Raw genomic sequence first — 17,081 nt, 5'->3', positions numbered from 1 at the left:
TAATCTCAGCACTTTGGGAGGCCGAGGCAGGCAGATCACCCGAGGTCAGGAGTTCGAGACCAGCCTGGCCAAGATGGTGAAATGCCGTCTCTACTAAAAACACAAAAATTAGCCAGGCGCGGTGGCAGGCGCCTGTAATCCCAGCTACTCAGGAGGCTGAGGCAGGAGAATTGCTTGAACCTGGGTGGCAGAGGTTGCAGTGAGCCAAGATTGTGCCACTGCACTCCAGCCTGGGCAACAGAGTGAGACTACGTCTCAAAAAAAAAAGCCTGGGTAACAGAGTGAGAATGAGACCCTGTCTCCAAAATAAATAAATAAATAAAGATTTGGAGGTATCTTGACCATGTTGGCCAGGCTGGTCTCGAACTCCTGACCTCAAGTTATCTGCCCACCTCGGCCTCCCAAAGTGCTGGGATTACAGGTGTGAGGCACCATACCTGACTCCTATACCATTATTTTTAAAGCAAATCTTATTCTCCAACTTAGAATGTTTTTTGTTCTTAAAATGTTGGGACATGTCCTTAAGTTCTGCGTCTGATTAATTAGTTAGCATTATTAACTCGTTCCCTCAACCATAAGCATGTTGTGACTAACAATGCCCAACCCCTGGGAATGTCACCCAGCAGGTTTGGCTTTATTCAGCTTTTATTCATGATGGGGTCACTCCAGTTTGGACGCCTCTTACAGTCTTCTACAGTTACTGAACCGAGCTGGGCTCCTCTCACCCAGGGCAGTAAAGTCAAACACCGATGTTACAATTTGCAGCAGAGGAAAAATGATATTTATTGCATAGTACCAAGCAAGGAGAACGGACAGCTCACGCTTAAGACCCAAACTCCCCAGTGGCTTACAAGCTGGGGTTTTTAGGGGCATGGGTACATTTCAGGAAAGCAGAAGTTGCAGGCAAAATCATTAACCAATACACGGGGTGTCATGAGCAGTGCAAAGTTAGACATAATCACATCCAAGCATGCCTGTGTCTTTCACGATGTCAGAATTTTATTGAGGCTATTTCAATCCCTAAAGCCACGAGCCACATGGCGTTCCCAACGAGGCATGCTGCTTAGTGCTCCCTTTTCCCTCGGTAGTGAGAGCTGCAGTCACACGGGCTCAAGCCACTCCACACGTCAGCCAATATTGCACACGACAATGTAATAGTGTACTTAATCAGTATATACATGTTATAGGTTAACGTTCCGCAACAAAGAAAGTAGCATTTAACATCCAGAGGAAACAGGGATAGGAGAAAGGGTTCACGAACCAGTCCAGGGGAGTGAAGACACAAGAAGAAGACAGAAACCTCCTGGTCTGGGCCAGTCTGTGGATCTTGCGAGGATGTCTTCGAGGTGGTGGAGCCTCAGGTGGCAGATGGTGAGTTCCGCCGGGGCCTGTCCTTCCACAGTCACAGAGGCCTCCCGTGAGAAGTGACGTCGGAAGAGTGCGCTTGCTTGCGTCCTTATCTGTTTGGATGCAGGCTTTATTTTTAACTTGTTTATTAAGCAAAACATCTTACCCTTGTTGGCCAAGTGCCCTGTAAGATATACAATGGAGTCTCTTTCTAAGATGGAGTGAGTTATGCCAAGCGTGCTGTGTGCATGGGGGCACACATTAGTGGCCCACAGGTGTGACTCCCTCCAGGCCTCTCAAGAAGAAATTCAGAACAGAGAACACGGCCAGAGTTCGGTCCTCGGTTCCCCCTTATCTGGGTCTGTGATAGCAGTTGGCATTTTCCACCGGATTGGGGTTTCTCAAAGACTTGAGAATGTATGTTATGCTTTAGCTTCTATAGGGAAGCAAACCACCCGTGGCTGTGGCCTGCTTGGGAGACCCGTGCTCCCGTCGCCTTGCCTGGCAGGCTGCCCACTTACCTTTCAAGGCTGGCAAGGCGCTTGGAATTTCCCTTGAAGGGATTCAAGAGTGTTCTTTGACTTCCAAGCTTGGGAGCGCCTGGCAGGCACCTAGGAGGGGTCCCTGCTCCATCTTACTATGTTGCCCACGTGGGTCTTGAACTCCTGGGCTCCAGCCGTCCTCCTGCCCCAGCCTTCTGAGTAGCGGGGACTACAGCTGTGGGCCACCGTGTAACCGCCCAGTGGGTTCACCTCATCGTATTCACTCCTTTCTGGGTTTGTATTTATGGTATGAATTTTTTTTTTTTTTTTGAGATGGAGTCTCGCTCTGTCGCCCAGGCTGGAGTGCAGTGGCGCAATCTCGGCTCACTGCAAGCTCCGTCTCCCGGGTTCACGCCATTCTCCTGCCTCAGCCTCTCCGAGTAGCTGGGACTACAGGCGCCCGCCACCACGCCCGGCTAATTTTTTGTATTCTTAGTAGAGACGGGGTTTCACCGTTGTCTCGATCTCCTGACCTCGTGATCCGCCCGCCTCGGCCTCCCAAAGTGCTGGGATTACAACCGTGAGCCACCGCGACCAGCCTTATGGTATGAATTTTAATTTCACCACAAAAACTTAAATCTCCCGCAAGACAGAACTTTTTTTTTTTTTTGAGACGGAGTCTTGCTCTGTCGCCCAGGCTGGAATGCAATGGCGTGAGAGGCCTTCTGGGTTCAAGTGATTCTCCCATCTCAGCCTCCCTAGTCGCTGGGATTACAGGCATGTGCCACCACACCTGGCTAATTTTTTTGTATTTTTAGTAGAGATGAAGTTTCACCATGTTGGTCAGGCTGGTCTTGAACTCCTGACCTCAGGTGATCTGCCCACCTTGGCCTCCCAAAGTGCTGGGATTACAGGCGTGAGCCACCACGCCTGGCTGCTATTTATCTTTTTAAATAGAATTGATGTTCATTTAGATTCACCACATTTTTACGAATTTGTGCTTCATTACTTGAGGTATCTCTGATTCTGAATGGGACCATTTTCCTTCTGGCTAAAGATCACTGTTTTTTGAGATGTAGTCTCGCTCTGTTGCCCAGGCTGGGGTGCAGTGGCGAGATCTTGGCTCACTGCAACCTCCGCCTCCTGGGTTCAAGTGATTCTCCTGCCTCAGCCTCCCGAGTAGCTGGGATCACAGGCGCACGCCACCATGCCCAGCTAATTTTTGTATTTTTGGTAAAGATGGGGTTTCACTATGTTGGCCAGGCTGGTCTTGAACTCCTGACCTCAAGTGATTCACCCACCTCGGCCTCCCAAAGTGCTGGGATTACAGGCATGAGCCACTGTGCCTTTTTTTTTTTTTTGAGATAGAGTCTGTCTCTGTCGCCAGGCTGGAGTGCAGTGGCGTGATCTTGGCTCACTGCAACTTCTGCCTCCCAGGTTCAAGCAATTCCCTACCTCAGCCTCCCGAGTAGCTGGGATTACAGGCGCCTGCCACCACACTTGGCTAATTTTAGTAGAGACAGGGTTTCACCGTCTTGGCCAGGCTGGTCTTGAACTCCTGACCTTGTGATCCATCCGCCTCGGCCTCCCAAAGTGCTGGGATTACAGGCATGAGCCACTGTGCCCGGCAAGATCACTTTTTAAAACACGTTTTTGGCTGGTGCCGTGGCTCACACCTGTAGTCCCAGCATTCCTTGAGCAACGGAGTTTGAGACCAGCTGGCGAAACCCTGCCTCTACAAAAATACAAAAATTAGCTGGGCGTGGTGGTGCACACCTGTCATCCCAGCTACTCCGGGGACAGAGGTGGAAGGATCGCTTGAGCCTGGGTCAAGGCTACAATAAGCTGTGTTTCCACCACTGCACTCCAAAGTGAGATCTTGTAAAAAAAAAAAAAAAAAAAAAGATTTTCTTTTAGTGCAAGTATATTGGTGACAACCTGTCTGACAGTCTTTCTTCCGTTGTGGAACTCAAGGCTTCCACAGTTGTCCTTCTCACTACCGCCCCCTGGTGGCTGATCTTTTTCTCTGGCTGTTAACAGGACTTTTGTCTTTGGTCTTCCGCATTTTCACGGGTGCATATGGGGCTATTTATTTGTTGACGCTGCCTGGAATTTTCTGGGCTGCCTGATCTGTGGCTGGATGCACTTTAACAGTTCTGGAAATGTCTCAGCTATTAGGTCTTCAATATTGCCTCTGCGCTATTCACTCAGCCATTTGGGGAACTGTCTCGGTGTATCTACTATCTTTGTATATTTCTTACTTTTTCTACTTTTGAGTATATGGATCAGGCACTGAGGGGAAGTCCGTCAGAAGGATTTTCCACACATCCCTCTCCTCCCCAGGTGGGAAAGCAGATCCCAAGCTTTCCTCCATGGAGGAGGCTGGTTCTCCCAAAGGGATTTGGGTGCTTTCTGGAGAGGGAATGGTGGCTGTGTGTTTTTAAATTGTGGACCAGGCCAGGTGCAGAGGCTCACGCTTACAATTCCAGCATTTTGGGAGGCTGAGGCAGGGGGATCACTTGAGCCCAAGAGTTCAAGATCATCCTGGGCAACATGGTGAGATCCCATCTCTATAAAATTTTTTTAAAAAAATACCTGGGGGTAGTGGCGGGTGCCTGTGGTCCCAGCTACTTGGAAGCTGAGGCAGGAGGATCGCTTGAGCCTGGGAGGACTGTAGACTCGGCGTGGCCCGTTCTCTCCTGCTTGTCTCCTGGTTGTCTCTGTGTCCCCACTGGCTTCAAGGTTCCCTGAAGGGGGCGGTCCTGGGGAGGGTCTGAAGGGGTTGGGTGGGGCTTCCTGTGCCAGACACCCTCCTCTTTCACCCACAGGGCAGAAGTTCAGCTACACTAGCAAGGGCTGTGGTCCTCCCTGTGTGTCCAGATTATGAACTTCACCCATCCTGTGGTCCCTGGAGGGTCTTACCCCATAGAAACTGAGGATGGACTGATTGACTTGAAGACTGAGAAGCTGGACATGACCTGCTGTGAAAAGAGCCGCTGTAACAAGGGTGTCAAGGGGGACAGAGGCTGTGGATGGGGGAGGTGGCACAGGGTCCTGCCTGGGCCTTACCTCCTGAGGTCCCCACAGGGGCTGAGTGGTGGGGGGCAGTGCCAGGACCTGCTGCCCATCCTCCGGAGGCTCATCTGCGGGCAGATGCTGGGAAGTGGGGGCTGGATGGGGCTGCAGAGACGAGGGCGCCCAGTTCCGGGCCAGTGGGGAGACCGGGAAAACCCTGGCGGGAGGCTCAGGTTCAGAACCCTGAGATGAGCCTCCCTTCCTCTCCCTCCCCTACCCTGCAGGTTGAGGTTGGGAGGGAGGTTCAGGCTGCAATGTGCTGTGATTGTACCACTGCACTCTAGCCTGGGCGACAGAGGGAGACCCTACCTCAAAAAACAAAACAGGCCAGGTGTGGTGGCTCATGCCTGTAATCCCAGCACTTTGGGAAGCTGAGGCAGGCAAATCACTTGAGGTCAGGAGTTCGAGACCAGCCTAACATGATGAAACCCCATCTCTACTAAAAATACAAAAATTAGCCGGGCGTGGTGGCAGGCGCCTGTATTCCCAGCTACTCGGGAAGCTGAGGCAGGACAATCGCTGGAACCCGGGAGCTGGAGGTTGCAGTGAGCCGAGATCACGCCACTGCACCCCAGCCTGGGCGACAGAGGAAGACTCCATCTCAAACACAAAAACAAAACACAAAATAACCCCCCTGCCAATAAACTGGGGACCTTGTGCATAGAGGGTGTAAAATCAATCAAGTGGGACACAATCAATACTTTTTCAAATGAAGTAGAAGATATCAGAGTTGATCACACGAAGTGAGGATAACTTGCTGTGTGAAAGCCGTGCTTGCATTATCCATAGATACACAGAGTGCACACCTCTTGGGGATGCTGGTGCTCTGACTGGCATGCACTGCTTATGGACGGTCAGATTAAAACATATATTTTAAGATTCAAAAATACAAGTCAGTATCCCCAGCAACATTCTAACTTTTCCATTGCTTGGTGTTATGACGTCTGGCCCAGCCATCATCAGGCCCTGGGACCTGAGCAATGTGGCTGCAGGGCCGGCAGTGACCTGTGGACCATGGGCCCTGCTGGCACTGCCCCTTCAGGTCTGACCTGTGCTCTGGTGCGCTGCTGGGCGGGGCAGTCAGGCCTCTTGGGCCCGAGCCTTGCCCACAGCTGCCCCGAGTCACTGGGGGGTCTTCTGTGCCTGACGCCTCCAGCTCCGCCCTTGTCCTCCCTGCTCTCAGCAGCACCCCCCGCCTCACCTGGCCCATCCTCTCAGATGCCATGGAGTTTCCAGGCAGAGACCTGAGGGCGCAGAGTGGATTCTGCTTTTCAGAGGGGACCACCCACCGGAGAGGCGACCCATCCTTATGCAGGTCTGCTGCCTTTATCTGTCATCAAGGGCCCTGTCCCCGCAGCCCAGGCAACCCTCTCTTCCTTCTGCCCAGCACCTGGTTATGGCGGGGAAGGGGGGGGCGGAGTCTGCAGTCACCCCTGGCCCATTTCCTGTGTCTTCTGATTCTCCCTGAAGAACAAATTCGGGTGTGGGTGTGATGGGGGTGGGCAGGGGGCACTGACAGGGAGGGGCAGGGGTGGTTCCAGGAGTGGCCAGGACAGAGTTCTGGACCCCCCGCCCCGAGGGAACCCCCATGTCGTCCCACCCCATTACAGGGGCCTCTGCTCCCTGCACAGAAAACAAGGGGTGCCTGGCCTGGGGTCTCAGTGTCAGAGCTGGTTGCTCCGCTGGCCCCTCCCAGGCTCTGTCTGCTCGGGGGCCTGCCAGTGGTGGGCTCAGCCAGAGACCCTCATCCTGAGCGGGAAGGGCCTGGCCCTGGGTGTGACCTGAGTCTCATGGCTGCTTTTCTCTCCTGCTTCCGACACCGACACCGTGCTGTACCAGGAAACTGAAACTGAAACTGAAACTCAGGGGCCTAGTCCAGGACCCCTCCTCTCTATTGAGTCAGAACTTCTTCTTCTAAGGCGTCCTCCCACCCCAGGCCCACCTCTCCCTCCTCTCCTCACCGCAGCCCCTCCTCCTTCTGGGTCTGTTCCGCTCACACCCTGAGCTCTGGGAGGCCCCAGGCAGAGAAGGGGTGGGGTGAGGGGGGTCTTGCTCAAGGTCACATCTGCCTTCCAGAGCAGCCAGCTCAGGAAGGAAGGGTTTCTACCCCTCAGTTCCCATACTCTGAGATGATGGGATGAGGCCATCAGCTGTGTGCATTTTACACAAGCAATCTGGGTTCCTCATCACAAACCAGAAGTGGGGCAGAGGTTCCCAGGCTTGGGGGTGCAAGGCCTCCCCTAGCTCTTTCCAGGCTCGGTGCCTCTGTGCCACACCTGCCCTCAATGCACCCATACCCAAGACCATAAAGGTCACTGGCCCCGTGCTGCTGCTGGCTGAGGGTGGAGGATGGGAGGGAGGCCTGAAGGTGAGAGTAAGACCCTCCCGATGCTGGGGGCTCCAGATGCCAGCAGGACCCTGCCCGCAATTCTGAGTAGCCAAGGGCGCCTGAGCCTACCTGTGTGCTGCCCAGGCCTGCTGCCTGTGCTGGTGAGAGGGACTGGAACCCACCCTTCAGCCTGCGACCCTGACCTGCACCCTCCCCGCCCCATCCCAGGCCAGGGCCTTGAGAGCTTCCAGTGTTACGGTGTCCTGGACCCCAGCCTGTGCCACCCCGTCTCCTATCACATGCAGGCTCAAAGCTGCCCCTCCTCTGTGGTCACCTGCACTATCAATGGTGAGTCCTGGGTGGGACCCAGCGTCTGTAGCAGGTAAGGGGTGGGCAGGGCACTCTCCGGCAGCATCCCAGGGGCTCTGCCTTGAGCCCCCTGGCCTGGTGGAAGCTTAGATCTGGGGACAGAGCTAGGGACCTCCATCTAATGGACCGCAGACTTGGTGTGGGGCCTGGGGCTGCTGCCCGTTCTCTTCTACTTGTCTCTGTGGTGTCCCCACTGGTTTCAAGGTTCCCTGAAGGCGGCGGTCCTGGGGCGGGTCCGAGGGGGTCGGGTGGGGCCTCCTGTGCCAGACACCCTCCTCTCTTGCCCACAGGGCAGAAGTTCAGCTATACTAGCAAGGGCTGTGGCCCCACTCTGTGCCCAGATTATGAACCTCACCCATCCTGTGTTCCCTGGAGGGTCTTACCCCATAGAAACTGAGGATGGACTGATTGACTTGAAGACTGAGAAGCTGGACATGACCTGCTGTGAAAAGAGCCGCTGTAACCAGGTGGCCACAGTGTGGCGTGGCCTCTGGGGCCAGGCGGTCGGACAGCTCCTGCTCAGCCTGGACCCCTTCCTCTGGGCCCTGCTGTGAGCCCAGCCCACCCTGGCACTGCCCCTGGTGGGTAAACAGGAGCTCAGGGTGGTTGCCCAGAGCAGCCCTCAGCTCCTGCCCTGATGCCCCCGCCTGGCCACCCAGCAGCCCAGAGACCCCCTCACCCAGCAGCCAAGCTGCCCGCTGGCTCAGATAGTAAATGCACGTGTTCGCCCAAGGACTTTGTCCCCTTATTAACCCCTGGGGTCTGGCCTGTGGCCTTCAAGGGGTCCCAGCAAATTCCCCAGGGTGGGGCTCGGAGACTGGAGGGCCTTCCTCCAGGCGGCCGGCCCTGCGCTCATTTCCAGCCAGGATCGGGCTCAACTCCAGCCCGAGGTCCAGAAGCAGCCTGGAGGGTCTCACACTCAGGGCTGGGGCCCCCCAGGAAGACTTGCTGGGAGCTGACAGAGGGGTGGAGGAACCGCGGGCCCAGGCCTGCTGTGGCTGCTGGGTTTCCACGACCGTGGACGGCGTGTGAAACGGTCCCAGGCCCACAGGCTGGCGACTCCTGCAAGGCACCGCAGAGGGCGGGGGTGTCAAGGGGGCAGAGGCTGTGGAAGGGGGAGGCAGTGCAGCATCCTGCCTGGGCCTCACTGCAGGAAGTCCCCTAAGGGGTTGAGCGGTGGGGGGCGGGTGAGGGGCAGCGCCGGGACGGGCAGCCCATCCTCCAGAGGCTCATCCGCCGGCAGATGCTGGGAAGCGGGGCTGGATGGGCTGTGGAGAGGAGGGCGCCCAGTTCCGGGCCGGTGGAGACTGGGAAATCCCAGCTCGTAGCAAGGTGTGGTGGGCCCTGGGCGGGAGGCTCAGGTCCAGAGCCCTGAGATGAGGCTCCCTTCCTCTCCCTCCCCCAGGATTCAGGAAATTGAAACTCAGCGCTCCTCTCCCTCCCCCAGGATTCAGGAAATCGAAACTCAATGCTCCTCCCCTCTCTGCTCCAGGCCCAGGACACAACACGGGCTCCCTCCCTCTGCTCCCGGAAACCACCTGTCCTTGGGGGGCCTCCCACCTCCCGAGGGTGGGGCAGCAGGAACCCAGAGGGACTACTCTACCCACTACCAGCAGGTCAGGGCTGCCTCTGACCTCAGCCCTAAACCCAGAGCAGAGGGAGAGCTGGGCCCCAAGTCCCAGATCCTAGGAGGGCAAGCGGCTTCCACTCTGAGCCTGTCTCCCCTGGGGAAACGAGGGGATGACTGCGCCCCCCTCAGTGTGGTTTTGAGGCTCAGAAACCAGTGAGCTCACCTGGGAAGTGGAGGAGATGCCAGAGATGGAAGCACAAATTCGCTTTAGCAGAAACAAAGCATTTGTTAGAAATTCTATCATCGCCCAGCGCCCACCATGCTTCTGTGTCCCTGCAGTCAGATCCAGGGTCCTGGCCACGGCTTTTGGGTGCAGCTTCCCCTCACCAGCTCCACTATGATCGACTGTCTGTCCCTCCAGCAAAGCCACCTGCGATGCCCAGTGAACAATGCAGTGAATGCACTGCACACTGGGGCCCGAACGCCGGGATCTCTGTCCTCCTGGCTACAGTGCCCAGGCTCCTGGACCATCTGGTTTCCACCCTCTGTTCTCTGCTTGCATTTTTCAATGCCAGAGCGACCCACTCAGCGAATCCAAACTCCCCACAGAATCTCAAGCTCAGTCTCTGCAGGCTGCTCGCATGGGCTCCGGGTCCCTGCACAGGGACTGCTGATCGGTGGCAGGCCCCTCCTCCCGCTGACCCCTTCCAGGCCCTCTCGCTCCGTTACAGTGGGCCCCTCATGGGTGGCAGTAATGATTCATGTGTTTCAGACAGGAATCACTACCTCATGGACACAGGAGGACACAGCTCCTTGACCTGCCTTGACCTCAGGGACCTGGGAGGACCCAGCTATTCACATCAGCTGCCGGGGTTGGGAATCTCGGGCCTCCACGTTGACCACCGGCCCCTCCAGCTGGACGGTGCCCTTGGGATCCTGACACACACACCACAGTTTCTGGCCAGCCGGGGAAATTCAGGGTCGCGCGCTGAGTGGCTGAGACCCTGGCCGGCTCCCTCCCACTGTCCCGGAGAAATGAACAAACACACCTCCACTGGCTGGCTGTTCTTGTTTTCTCTCTCCAGCCCAAAGAGCCCTCCGGGCAGCGCATAGCACCCAACTGCAGACGGCGGCCTGGGCCAGCTTCCTCTGTCAGGAGGCCGCCACCTGTTTGCCAGGGGGAAGCAGGCAGCGCTGCAGTCCAGGCACGGATGGGTCAGGGCTGCTGCCCAGAGCTTCTGTGTGGGAGCCCCCTGCCCCTCCCACGGCCACTCACTAAGCTCCGGCCCGTCTGTCCTGCCCCAGCCCAGCTTTTGTGCCCTCTGCACCAGCGGATCCAGACAGACACCCTCCATTCCCAAGTCCTAGAGCCCTGGGTGCTGCCCCAGCCTGAGCGTGCTCCTTTTTGCACCCGCTTTCTTTCCTCCGTGCCCCCTCACACCTCCTTCCGCTGTGGGAGGTGGAACTCACTTGACCTGCTGAGCCTGGGGCAGAAGAAAGGGCAGAGCGCTGGGGAGGGGCTCCCTCTGAGGTCAGGCAAGCAGCTGGCTGTGGCTCAGGGGATGACTCCTCCTCCCCCACCACCCCCCTGGGCCATACCACAGAAGACCCCATGACCCTCCAAACCTGGGATGCTCTGCCTCTCCCCACAAGGGGCAGCCACACTCAGAGCAGGAAGCTGGGGGACATCTGTATTTATTTGAGGCACCAAAGCAGCAGGAGGGCTCCAATGTGGGGGTGGGCTGGGGCAGGACTGGCTGGATTTGGGGCAGGGCCTAGACCTGGAAGTGGCAGAAACCCCAACCCCCAAAGGCTGCCCTTGAAGTGCATGCGGCTGTGCCAGGGCAGGGGCTACAGGGGACTGAGGCTTTCCAGGCCGCTGGCACACCTCCCTCCCCAAACACGGCCCCCAGAAGCCGCCACGTGCTCTCACGTGCACTGCACACCCACGTACACAGCCAGGCACACATCCCTACTGACACGGTCTCCCTGGGGACCCTGTCAGCGTGTCCATGGGACTTGGTCCTGACGCTGGACCGTAAGACTCCAGGGAATCCTCGTCCCTTCCGCAGTCCCCCAAGGAAGGTCACATCATCCACCCCAGAAGTGAGGGCAGCTGGCCCCACTTGGGGCAGAGGCAGGGGCTGGGGCAGGTGGAGGTGCAGGGGGTAGGCCTGACCTGGGACCAAGGGCACAGATCAGGCACGTGAGGAGTCAGGGACTCCCATACACTGTGGGATCCAGAAAGGGCTGGGCTTTCCTTCCTGAGCTGGGGGATCGGGGGACAGGGTCTGGGCGGTCAGGGGCCGAACCGCAGCAGGACCGGCAGCAGGCTCAGCAGCAGCCCGGCGCCCAGCAGGGTGGCGCTTGCCCGCAGCCCACCGTCGGCCGCGCTGAAATTGCACAGAAAGCTCTGGCAGCAGCTGATGCCCATGGAAGCCACACCGACATTGATGCCTTCTGGGATGGGGCAGGCCGGGGAACAGGTCTTGCTCAGGCTGTGGCCAAATGTCATGACATTCCCTGCATGGGAAATAAGGCCGTCAGGGGAGAGACAGACGGCTGCAGGCAGCCAGCAACGGCCTCCGCTGAGCCCCGGCCAGGGGAGGAAGGCACGGTCCGAGGCCTTCCACTCACCAATGCCGGCACTGGCAGACACAGTCACGCAGTAGTTGTCCTGGTCGGAGCAGATGGTCGGCTTCAGGCAGTACAGATTGCTCTTCTGGTTCAGGCAGGAGAAGCACATCAGCGAGCTGGCTGCGGACGGAGGACACACCTGTCTCAGGGAAGCCTCCAGGGTCCCTCCCAGGCCTGACCCTAGTGGACGTTTACTGAGAAATTACTGTATACCAGGTCCTGGGCTGGAGGCAGAGCAAAGACAGTGACACCCCACCCTGGCCGTCGAGCAGCTCAAGTGACACTCACACACACAGTGAGACAGTGTGGCCAGGCCGGGTGAGCCCTCTGCTGGGAGCAGCCTGGAAGGACCCCTGGGGCGTCTGCTCAGGGGAGGGGGTGGAGAGGGAGTGGAGCAGGGCACAGCGGGACAAAGGTCTGGGGTCCCCGAGGGCACCTCACCTCGCTCCACACCCAGAAGGGCAGCCAGCAGCACTGGCAAGAAGATCTTCATTCTGGAGAGGATGGCTGTCCTGTCTGGAGGTCACAAACCAAAGCGGCCCGTCTGCTCTGGAGAGACGCACTGGTTAGGGGGCCGGGTGGTGCCTGGCTCCTCCCCAGGATCATGCACCCCCACTTTGCAGATGAGGACACAGACAGCAAAGAGGGGCAGGGATCTGCCCGCACACAAGGACTTCCCTGCTTCTCTCCTGACCCACTCCTCACTCAGTGCATACATGCTCTAGGCTATCCCCCTCCTGAAACCTGGCAGAAGGGGGCTGCACAGGCAAGAGGAGGAAACTCAGCAGCCTTCTCAGAACCACAGAAAAGGAGGCAGAGTGAGCGGCCTCTGCCAGTGGTCCTGGGGTAGGGGAATGGGGAATGGTGATCAGTCATAATATTAGCTAGTCTGGGGCTGGGTACAGCGGCTCACGCCTGTCATCTCCATGCTATGTGAGGCCAAGGCAGGAGGATCACATGAGGCCAGGGGTTTGAGACCAGCCTGGGCAACACAGTGAGACCTCCTGTTTCTACAAAAAATACAAAAATTAGCTGGGCGTGGTACACGCCTGTGGTCAGCTACTCGGGAGGCCAAGGTGGGAGGATCTCTTGAGCCAGGGAGTTCGAGACTGCAGTGAACTATGATTATGCCACTGCACTGCAGCCTGGGCAACAGAGTGAGACCCTGTCTCAAAAAAAAAAAGAGATCTATATACACACCTATATGTGTGTCTGTCAGTGTATATTAGCTAATCTGTGTCTAGAATTTTCCTTGGGGCAGCTCAGTGTCTTGGGCCCAGGCAGCTCCCCTGACATGGAGACCTGGGGCCGGGTGGGGCATGGCCAAGGGGGAAAGCACTCCCCATCCTGATGTTACTCCGTTCTGAGGACAGCAGCCCACTAAGTATCTGCTACTCCCCATTCTGTGGCTGGGAAATGGCCCTGAGAGACAAGGCTGCGTGCCACCGGTCCCACCAGCAGGAAGGGGCCAGATGGGTCGGTGTACTGCTCCTCGGCCTCTGCACAGGACTCTGCACTGTTGGAGAAAGAATCTGGAACACACCCAGCTGGGGTGGTGATTCTCTGTTTTGTGAGTGGATGGTGTTGGAGGGGGAGGCTGCTGCCTTCTGCCAGGGACAGCCGTGGGCAGAGGAGGGGGAGGGACATCCCAGGCCTGGGGAGCTAGTGCTGGGCACTGGGGGTAAGGAGGATGCCTCAGAGAACAGATCTGGAGAGGGGCCCGCAGAGGCCCTGAGGGGAGAGCAGCAGGCCACGACCGTGAGACCTGGGCTGACATCCTGGGATGGCCAAAAACAGTGCCAAGTCCGGCTGGGGCCTGTCCTCGCCTCCAGGGAGGAGCCCGAGGAGGAAGGATCTCCAATTCCTCTTCCCCCCACCCCCCTAAAGTGAGGTTCTGGTGTGGGGGGGTCCCTGAGCTGTCTCTGAGGAAGTCCTGGCATACAGGGCCACAAACAGGTCCAGCTGGTGCCACCACCTGCCCACTGGGTGGCACCCAACCCACTGGGCAACCAGGCTGAGCTAAGGCACCGGTGGGAGCCGAAGGCAATTAGGAAGGCCGGGTGGGCCATGGAGCCCGGAGGGAGCCAGCCGGAAGGCCGTGGGGGGCGCCCCTGGGGCCCAGGCTGCAGGCTCATCCCCAGGCTCAGGGAAGCTGGCCCCCGGGAGCCAGGTATCTAGGGGCTGACCAGCCAGCCAGAGGCGGGAACCTCTCCTGTGTCCCGGAATGAGGAGGGGTCCGGCGGTCCACTCAGGGAGGCTGGGCTCCTCGGACCTCACCGTAAGCACCACCAGTGCCAGAACAAGAAGCGGGGGCGGGTTACAGTGCTCCGGAGTGCCATGCGGGGGGCGGTCAATCCTCCCTTTCCGGCCAGGAGCTCTGCAAGGTCCCGTGCCCCCTCCCCTAGGCAGCAAGGCCGTCTCTCCCCGCCCACGTAGAGGAGCCAGGAGCGTCTGGAGTCGGGTGATGGGCTCCGGTGGCTGCGCAGCCCGGGGCCGGCCGGGAGGCTCCTGGCGGCAGTCTCCGCCCGCTCCCGCCCCAGATCTTTGGAAACATTCGGGAAGGCCTGGGGGGGATGGGAGGAGAAGCTCAGCTCTCTGGGGACCAACCCACCGGCAGCCCCAGCCCCTCTCCTGCGCCTCCCCGTGCGCCCCGCTTGCTCTCTCCCACCGTCTCCCGCCCCGGCCCCCGCAGGGCGCCTTCCGCCGCGCGTGGCTGGGCCGGGGCCGCGTGCACCGCAGCCGAGGCCGCCGGGTCTGAGCGCGTGCGCGCAGGTGGCGGGGGCGTCCCGGCCGGGGGCCCGCGGACTCACCGCCGGGCGGACGCAGGTACCAGCAGCCTGGCCGAGCTCCCCGAACCTCGCGCGCTCTGGACCGCTGCTGGCCCGGAGCCTCCCAGGCAGCCGCGCGGCCCCGGGGCGGGGGTTAGGGGCGGGACGCGGGAGGGGCCTCCGGGGGGGCGGAGTCGGCGAGCCCGCGGTGGGGGTCCCCGCGCCGCCCAGGCCTACCCTGACTCCTTGGGACAGATGGGGAGGCTGAGGCCCAGAAGGGGGCTGAGACCACCTCCCAATTTCCCCAGCGAGGTGGCGCCTGAGCCACGGCCAGGCCCGGCCTCCTTCCACCCCGTGCGCGCGGCAGGTGCTGACCTGGCGAGGCCGGACAGGGGACCAGGTCGGGGTGACCGTCACTGACACCTGGACTTGTGGCCAGTCCTCGTCGTGGTCGGGGTGGGAGGCCCACTGGTGAGCAGACGTGTTTCGGGCGTGAGCACGGAGGAGGGGTGCCTCGGAGAGTGTCGGGGAGCAGTGTTGGGGGTCTCGCCTGCAGAGTGGAGCAGGGGAGGGGAGGACGCAGGCACCCCCGCAGCCTGGGATTCCTGAGGTCATCTTGTCCCTGCTCCCCGCTCCAGGCTGGGCTGTTCCTTGGCCATCCCCCAGGCAGGGGTGGGGAGACCGGCAAGGGCTGGGAGGTGGGAGGTTGTGGGTGCTGGCTTCTGCCAGGGCACTGGGGCTCCGCCACCGGTGGGTGCCTCTCCTCCCGCTAGGCCCTCTCCGAGGGGTTGTGGGCGCTGGGGCTCTGCCACCGGCCTGTTCTCCAGTTGACAGTGCGTTTCCTTTCTGGGTGACAGGGTGAGCGCCAGGGAGGGGTCTTCTGAACCCCACACGGGAATAGGGGGAGGGTGTGGGGAAATGCGAGGGTGGGCAGGTGGCCCTGTGGTCAGGAGGGTGCTGGGGCTGAGAGACACCTGTAACACCCCGTCTCAAATCTAGGGGTGCAGTCAATGTGGCTGTGTGTTTTGCATGAGTGAGTGTGTGTGGTGCGTGTGTGCGTGTGTGTGTGTGTATGCAGGCTGAGGCTGGGGCTCTGTGTGTCACGAGATGTCCTGGCCGTGGTATGATGGCTTCGTGGGTGGGGCTTCCACAGCTTTGGGGGCGATGGCCCAGCTGTCTCTGCGGACAGGAGGCTTCAGTAGGCTGTGGCCGGAAGCAGTCCGCGTCTTCGCCTCTAGAAAGTTGGCGGTGAGGGCAGGGGGTTCTGTCTGTGCAGCCAGCACCTGGGGCCATCCCTGCCACCGCAGGGGCTCAGTAAGAATTGTGGGACGAGAGCATGGGCGGGTTTGCCCCCTTCAAGACAGGACCCTCTGATGCAGAAAAATGCAAGCTGCATTAGGAGGAGGGCTGTTTGAAAAAAACTCTCAAACCATTTATCCTGTCTCTCACTCGACACAGAAGACATCAACACAGAAGACTCCCAAGACTGCTAGGGCCAAATGTGGGGGAGTGGGGGGCGTCTCCCCGCCACTGAGCAAGCCGTCAGTTCTGCAGCGGACACCAGCCGGGTGTCCTCCAACACCATTCCAGTACCTGCAGATAGTGTCAGATCCCACAGGGTGAGGGCTTAGCCCCAAGACACCTACACACACACACACACACGAGCTGCGAGGGCCAGCCTCTGGAACTTCTCACCGACTGGCCCGACGTTGAGGTTCCCACTGCTCACCAGGCCTCTGGTTTAATGAAACATGACCAGAGTGACTCCATCTGGAAGTGAGTAGGAGGCACTCACAAGGCACCTATAAGGTTAATGCTTATGGTCTAAAAATAGCCACGTCTCAAGATGGACACCAATTATAATTACAGAATATTTGTGGCCATATGGGGCACCTCCCAGCAAGCCCGCAGACTGTCCAGGTAACCCAAGAGTGCAGGCCACTTTACTCAGAGATCATTCCAATGAGCAGCCTGAGGTTGGAGGATGAACGGTCACTGATGGCACCCACAGCCCCTCTCCTTAGTGAGCGCATCCGCACATTCCAGGTTTCTGGTAAGCACAGGCACTAACAGAGGACAGGCCCTCCTCCTCCTGCTTTCTGAGCACGCCCCACTCTGGAACGGAGCCATTTCAAATAAACCTGCTTCTCTCACTGCGCTCTGTGGCTCACCCCAAATTCATTCCTGCACAACATCCAAGAACCCGCTCTTGGGGTCTGGATCAGGACCCTCTTTCCCAGCAATACTGCAGCCCCTCCCCGTTGTTTTGCGTTCAATTGACTTGCAAGAGTGGCTCAGGGAACTCAGAGAAACACATTTGCAGTTAATTATAAAGGGATACACAGGAGAGGCACAGGGCGTGGTCTCCGGGAAGGGGTGGGGAACTTCCATGCCACCCACGTGGGCCCTCCAGGAAACCGCTCTGTGCTCAGCATTCCTGCCCCCAGGGCAGGGGACTGATCCTCTCTGAATGAGCCTCTTTGGGCCCATGATCAGAAAGAGTG

General features: G+C 58.7%; 3 protein-coding genes across 6 annotated transcripts; 1 reads left to right on the top strand and 2 right to left on the bottom strand.

The window, feature by feature from the left end:
- Positions 1-768: 768 nt before the first annotated feature.
- On the bottom strand, positions 769-7,471 carry LOC116813649 (uncharacterized). Its single transcript, XM_058443979.1, has 5 exons — positions 6,106-7,471; positions 4,899-5,061; positions 4,752-4,810; positions 4,425-4,564; positions 769-1,460 (listed from the first exon to the last, which is right to left on the bottom strand). The coding sequence occupies exons 1-5, from the start codon at positions 6,207-6,209 to the stop codon at positions 1,189-1,191; spliced, it is 738 nt and encodes a 245-aa protein (XP_058299962.1). The 5' UTR covers positions 6,210-7,471; the 3' UTR covers positions 769-1,188.
- Positions 5,842-8,363, top strand: LOC131384169 (uncharacterized). The gene is made up of 4 exons (XM_058443686.1): positions 5,842-5,946; positions 6,088-6,219; positions 7,462-7,581; positions 7,893-8,363. Exons 1-4 carry the CDS (start codon positions 5,842-5,844, stop codon positions 8,154-8,156), a joined length of 621 nt encoding a protein of 206 aa, XP_058299669.1. The 3' UTR covers positions 8,157-8,363.
- Positions 8,364-10,851: 2,488 nt separating this feature from the next.
- Positions 10,852-14,749, bottom strand: LY6E (lymphocyte antigen 6 family member E). Of its 4 annotated transcripts, none has more exons than XM_032760590.2 (5): positions 14,620-14,744; positions 14,087-14,373; positions 12,251-12,358; positions 11,810-11,929; positions 10,852-11,695 (listed from the first exon to the last, which is right to left on the bottom strand). In XM_032760590.2, the coding sequence occupies exons 3-5, from the start codon at positions 12,300-12,302 to the stop codon at positions 11,472-11,474; spliced, it is 396 nt and encodes a 131-aa protein (XP_032616481.1). In that variant the 5' UTR covers positions 12,303-12,358; positions 14,087-14,373; positions 14,620-14,744; the 3' UTR covers positions 10,852-11,471. The 4 variants fall into 4 exon arrangements, with proteins under 4 accessions (XP_032616481.1, XP_058299963.1, XP_032616479.1 ...); XM_058443980.1 differs by having other exon boundaries at positions 12,251-12,353; XM_032760588.2 differs by lacking the exon at positions 14,087-14,373 and having other exon boundaries at positions 14,620-14,749.
- Between the last annotated feature and the right edge of the window lie 2,332 nt (positions 14,750-17,081).

The sequence above is a fragment of the Hylobates moloch genome, unplaced genomic scaffold (assembly GCF_009828535.3).
Source record: "Hylobates moloch isolate HMO894 unplaced genomic scaffold, HMol_V3 SCAFFOLD_9, whole genome shotgun sequence".
In the NCBI taxonomy this organism is placed as follows: Eukaryota; Metazoa; Chordata; class Mammalia; order Primates; family Hylobatidae; genus Hylobates; species Hylobates moloch.
Note: the sequence above shows the minus strand (reverse complement) of the source record. Positions and strands in the feature narration are given on the sequence as shown.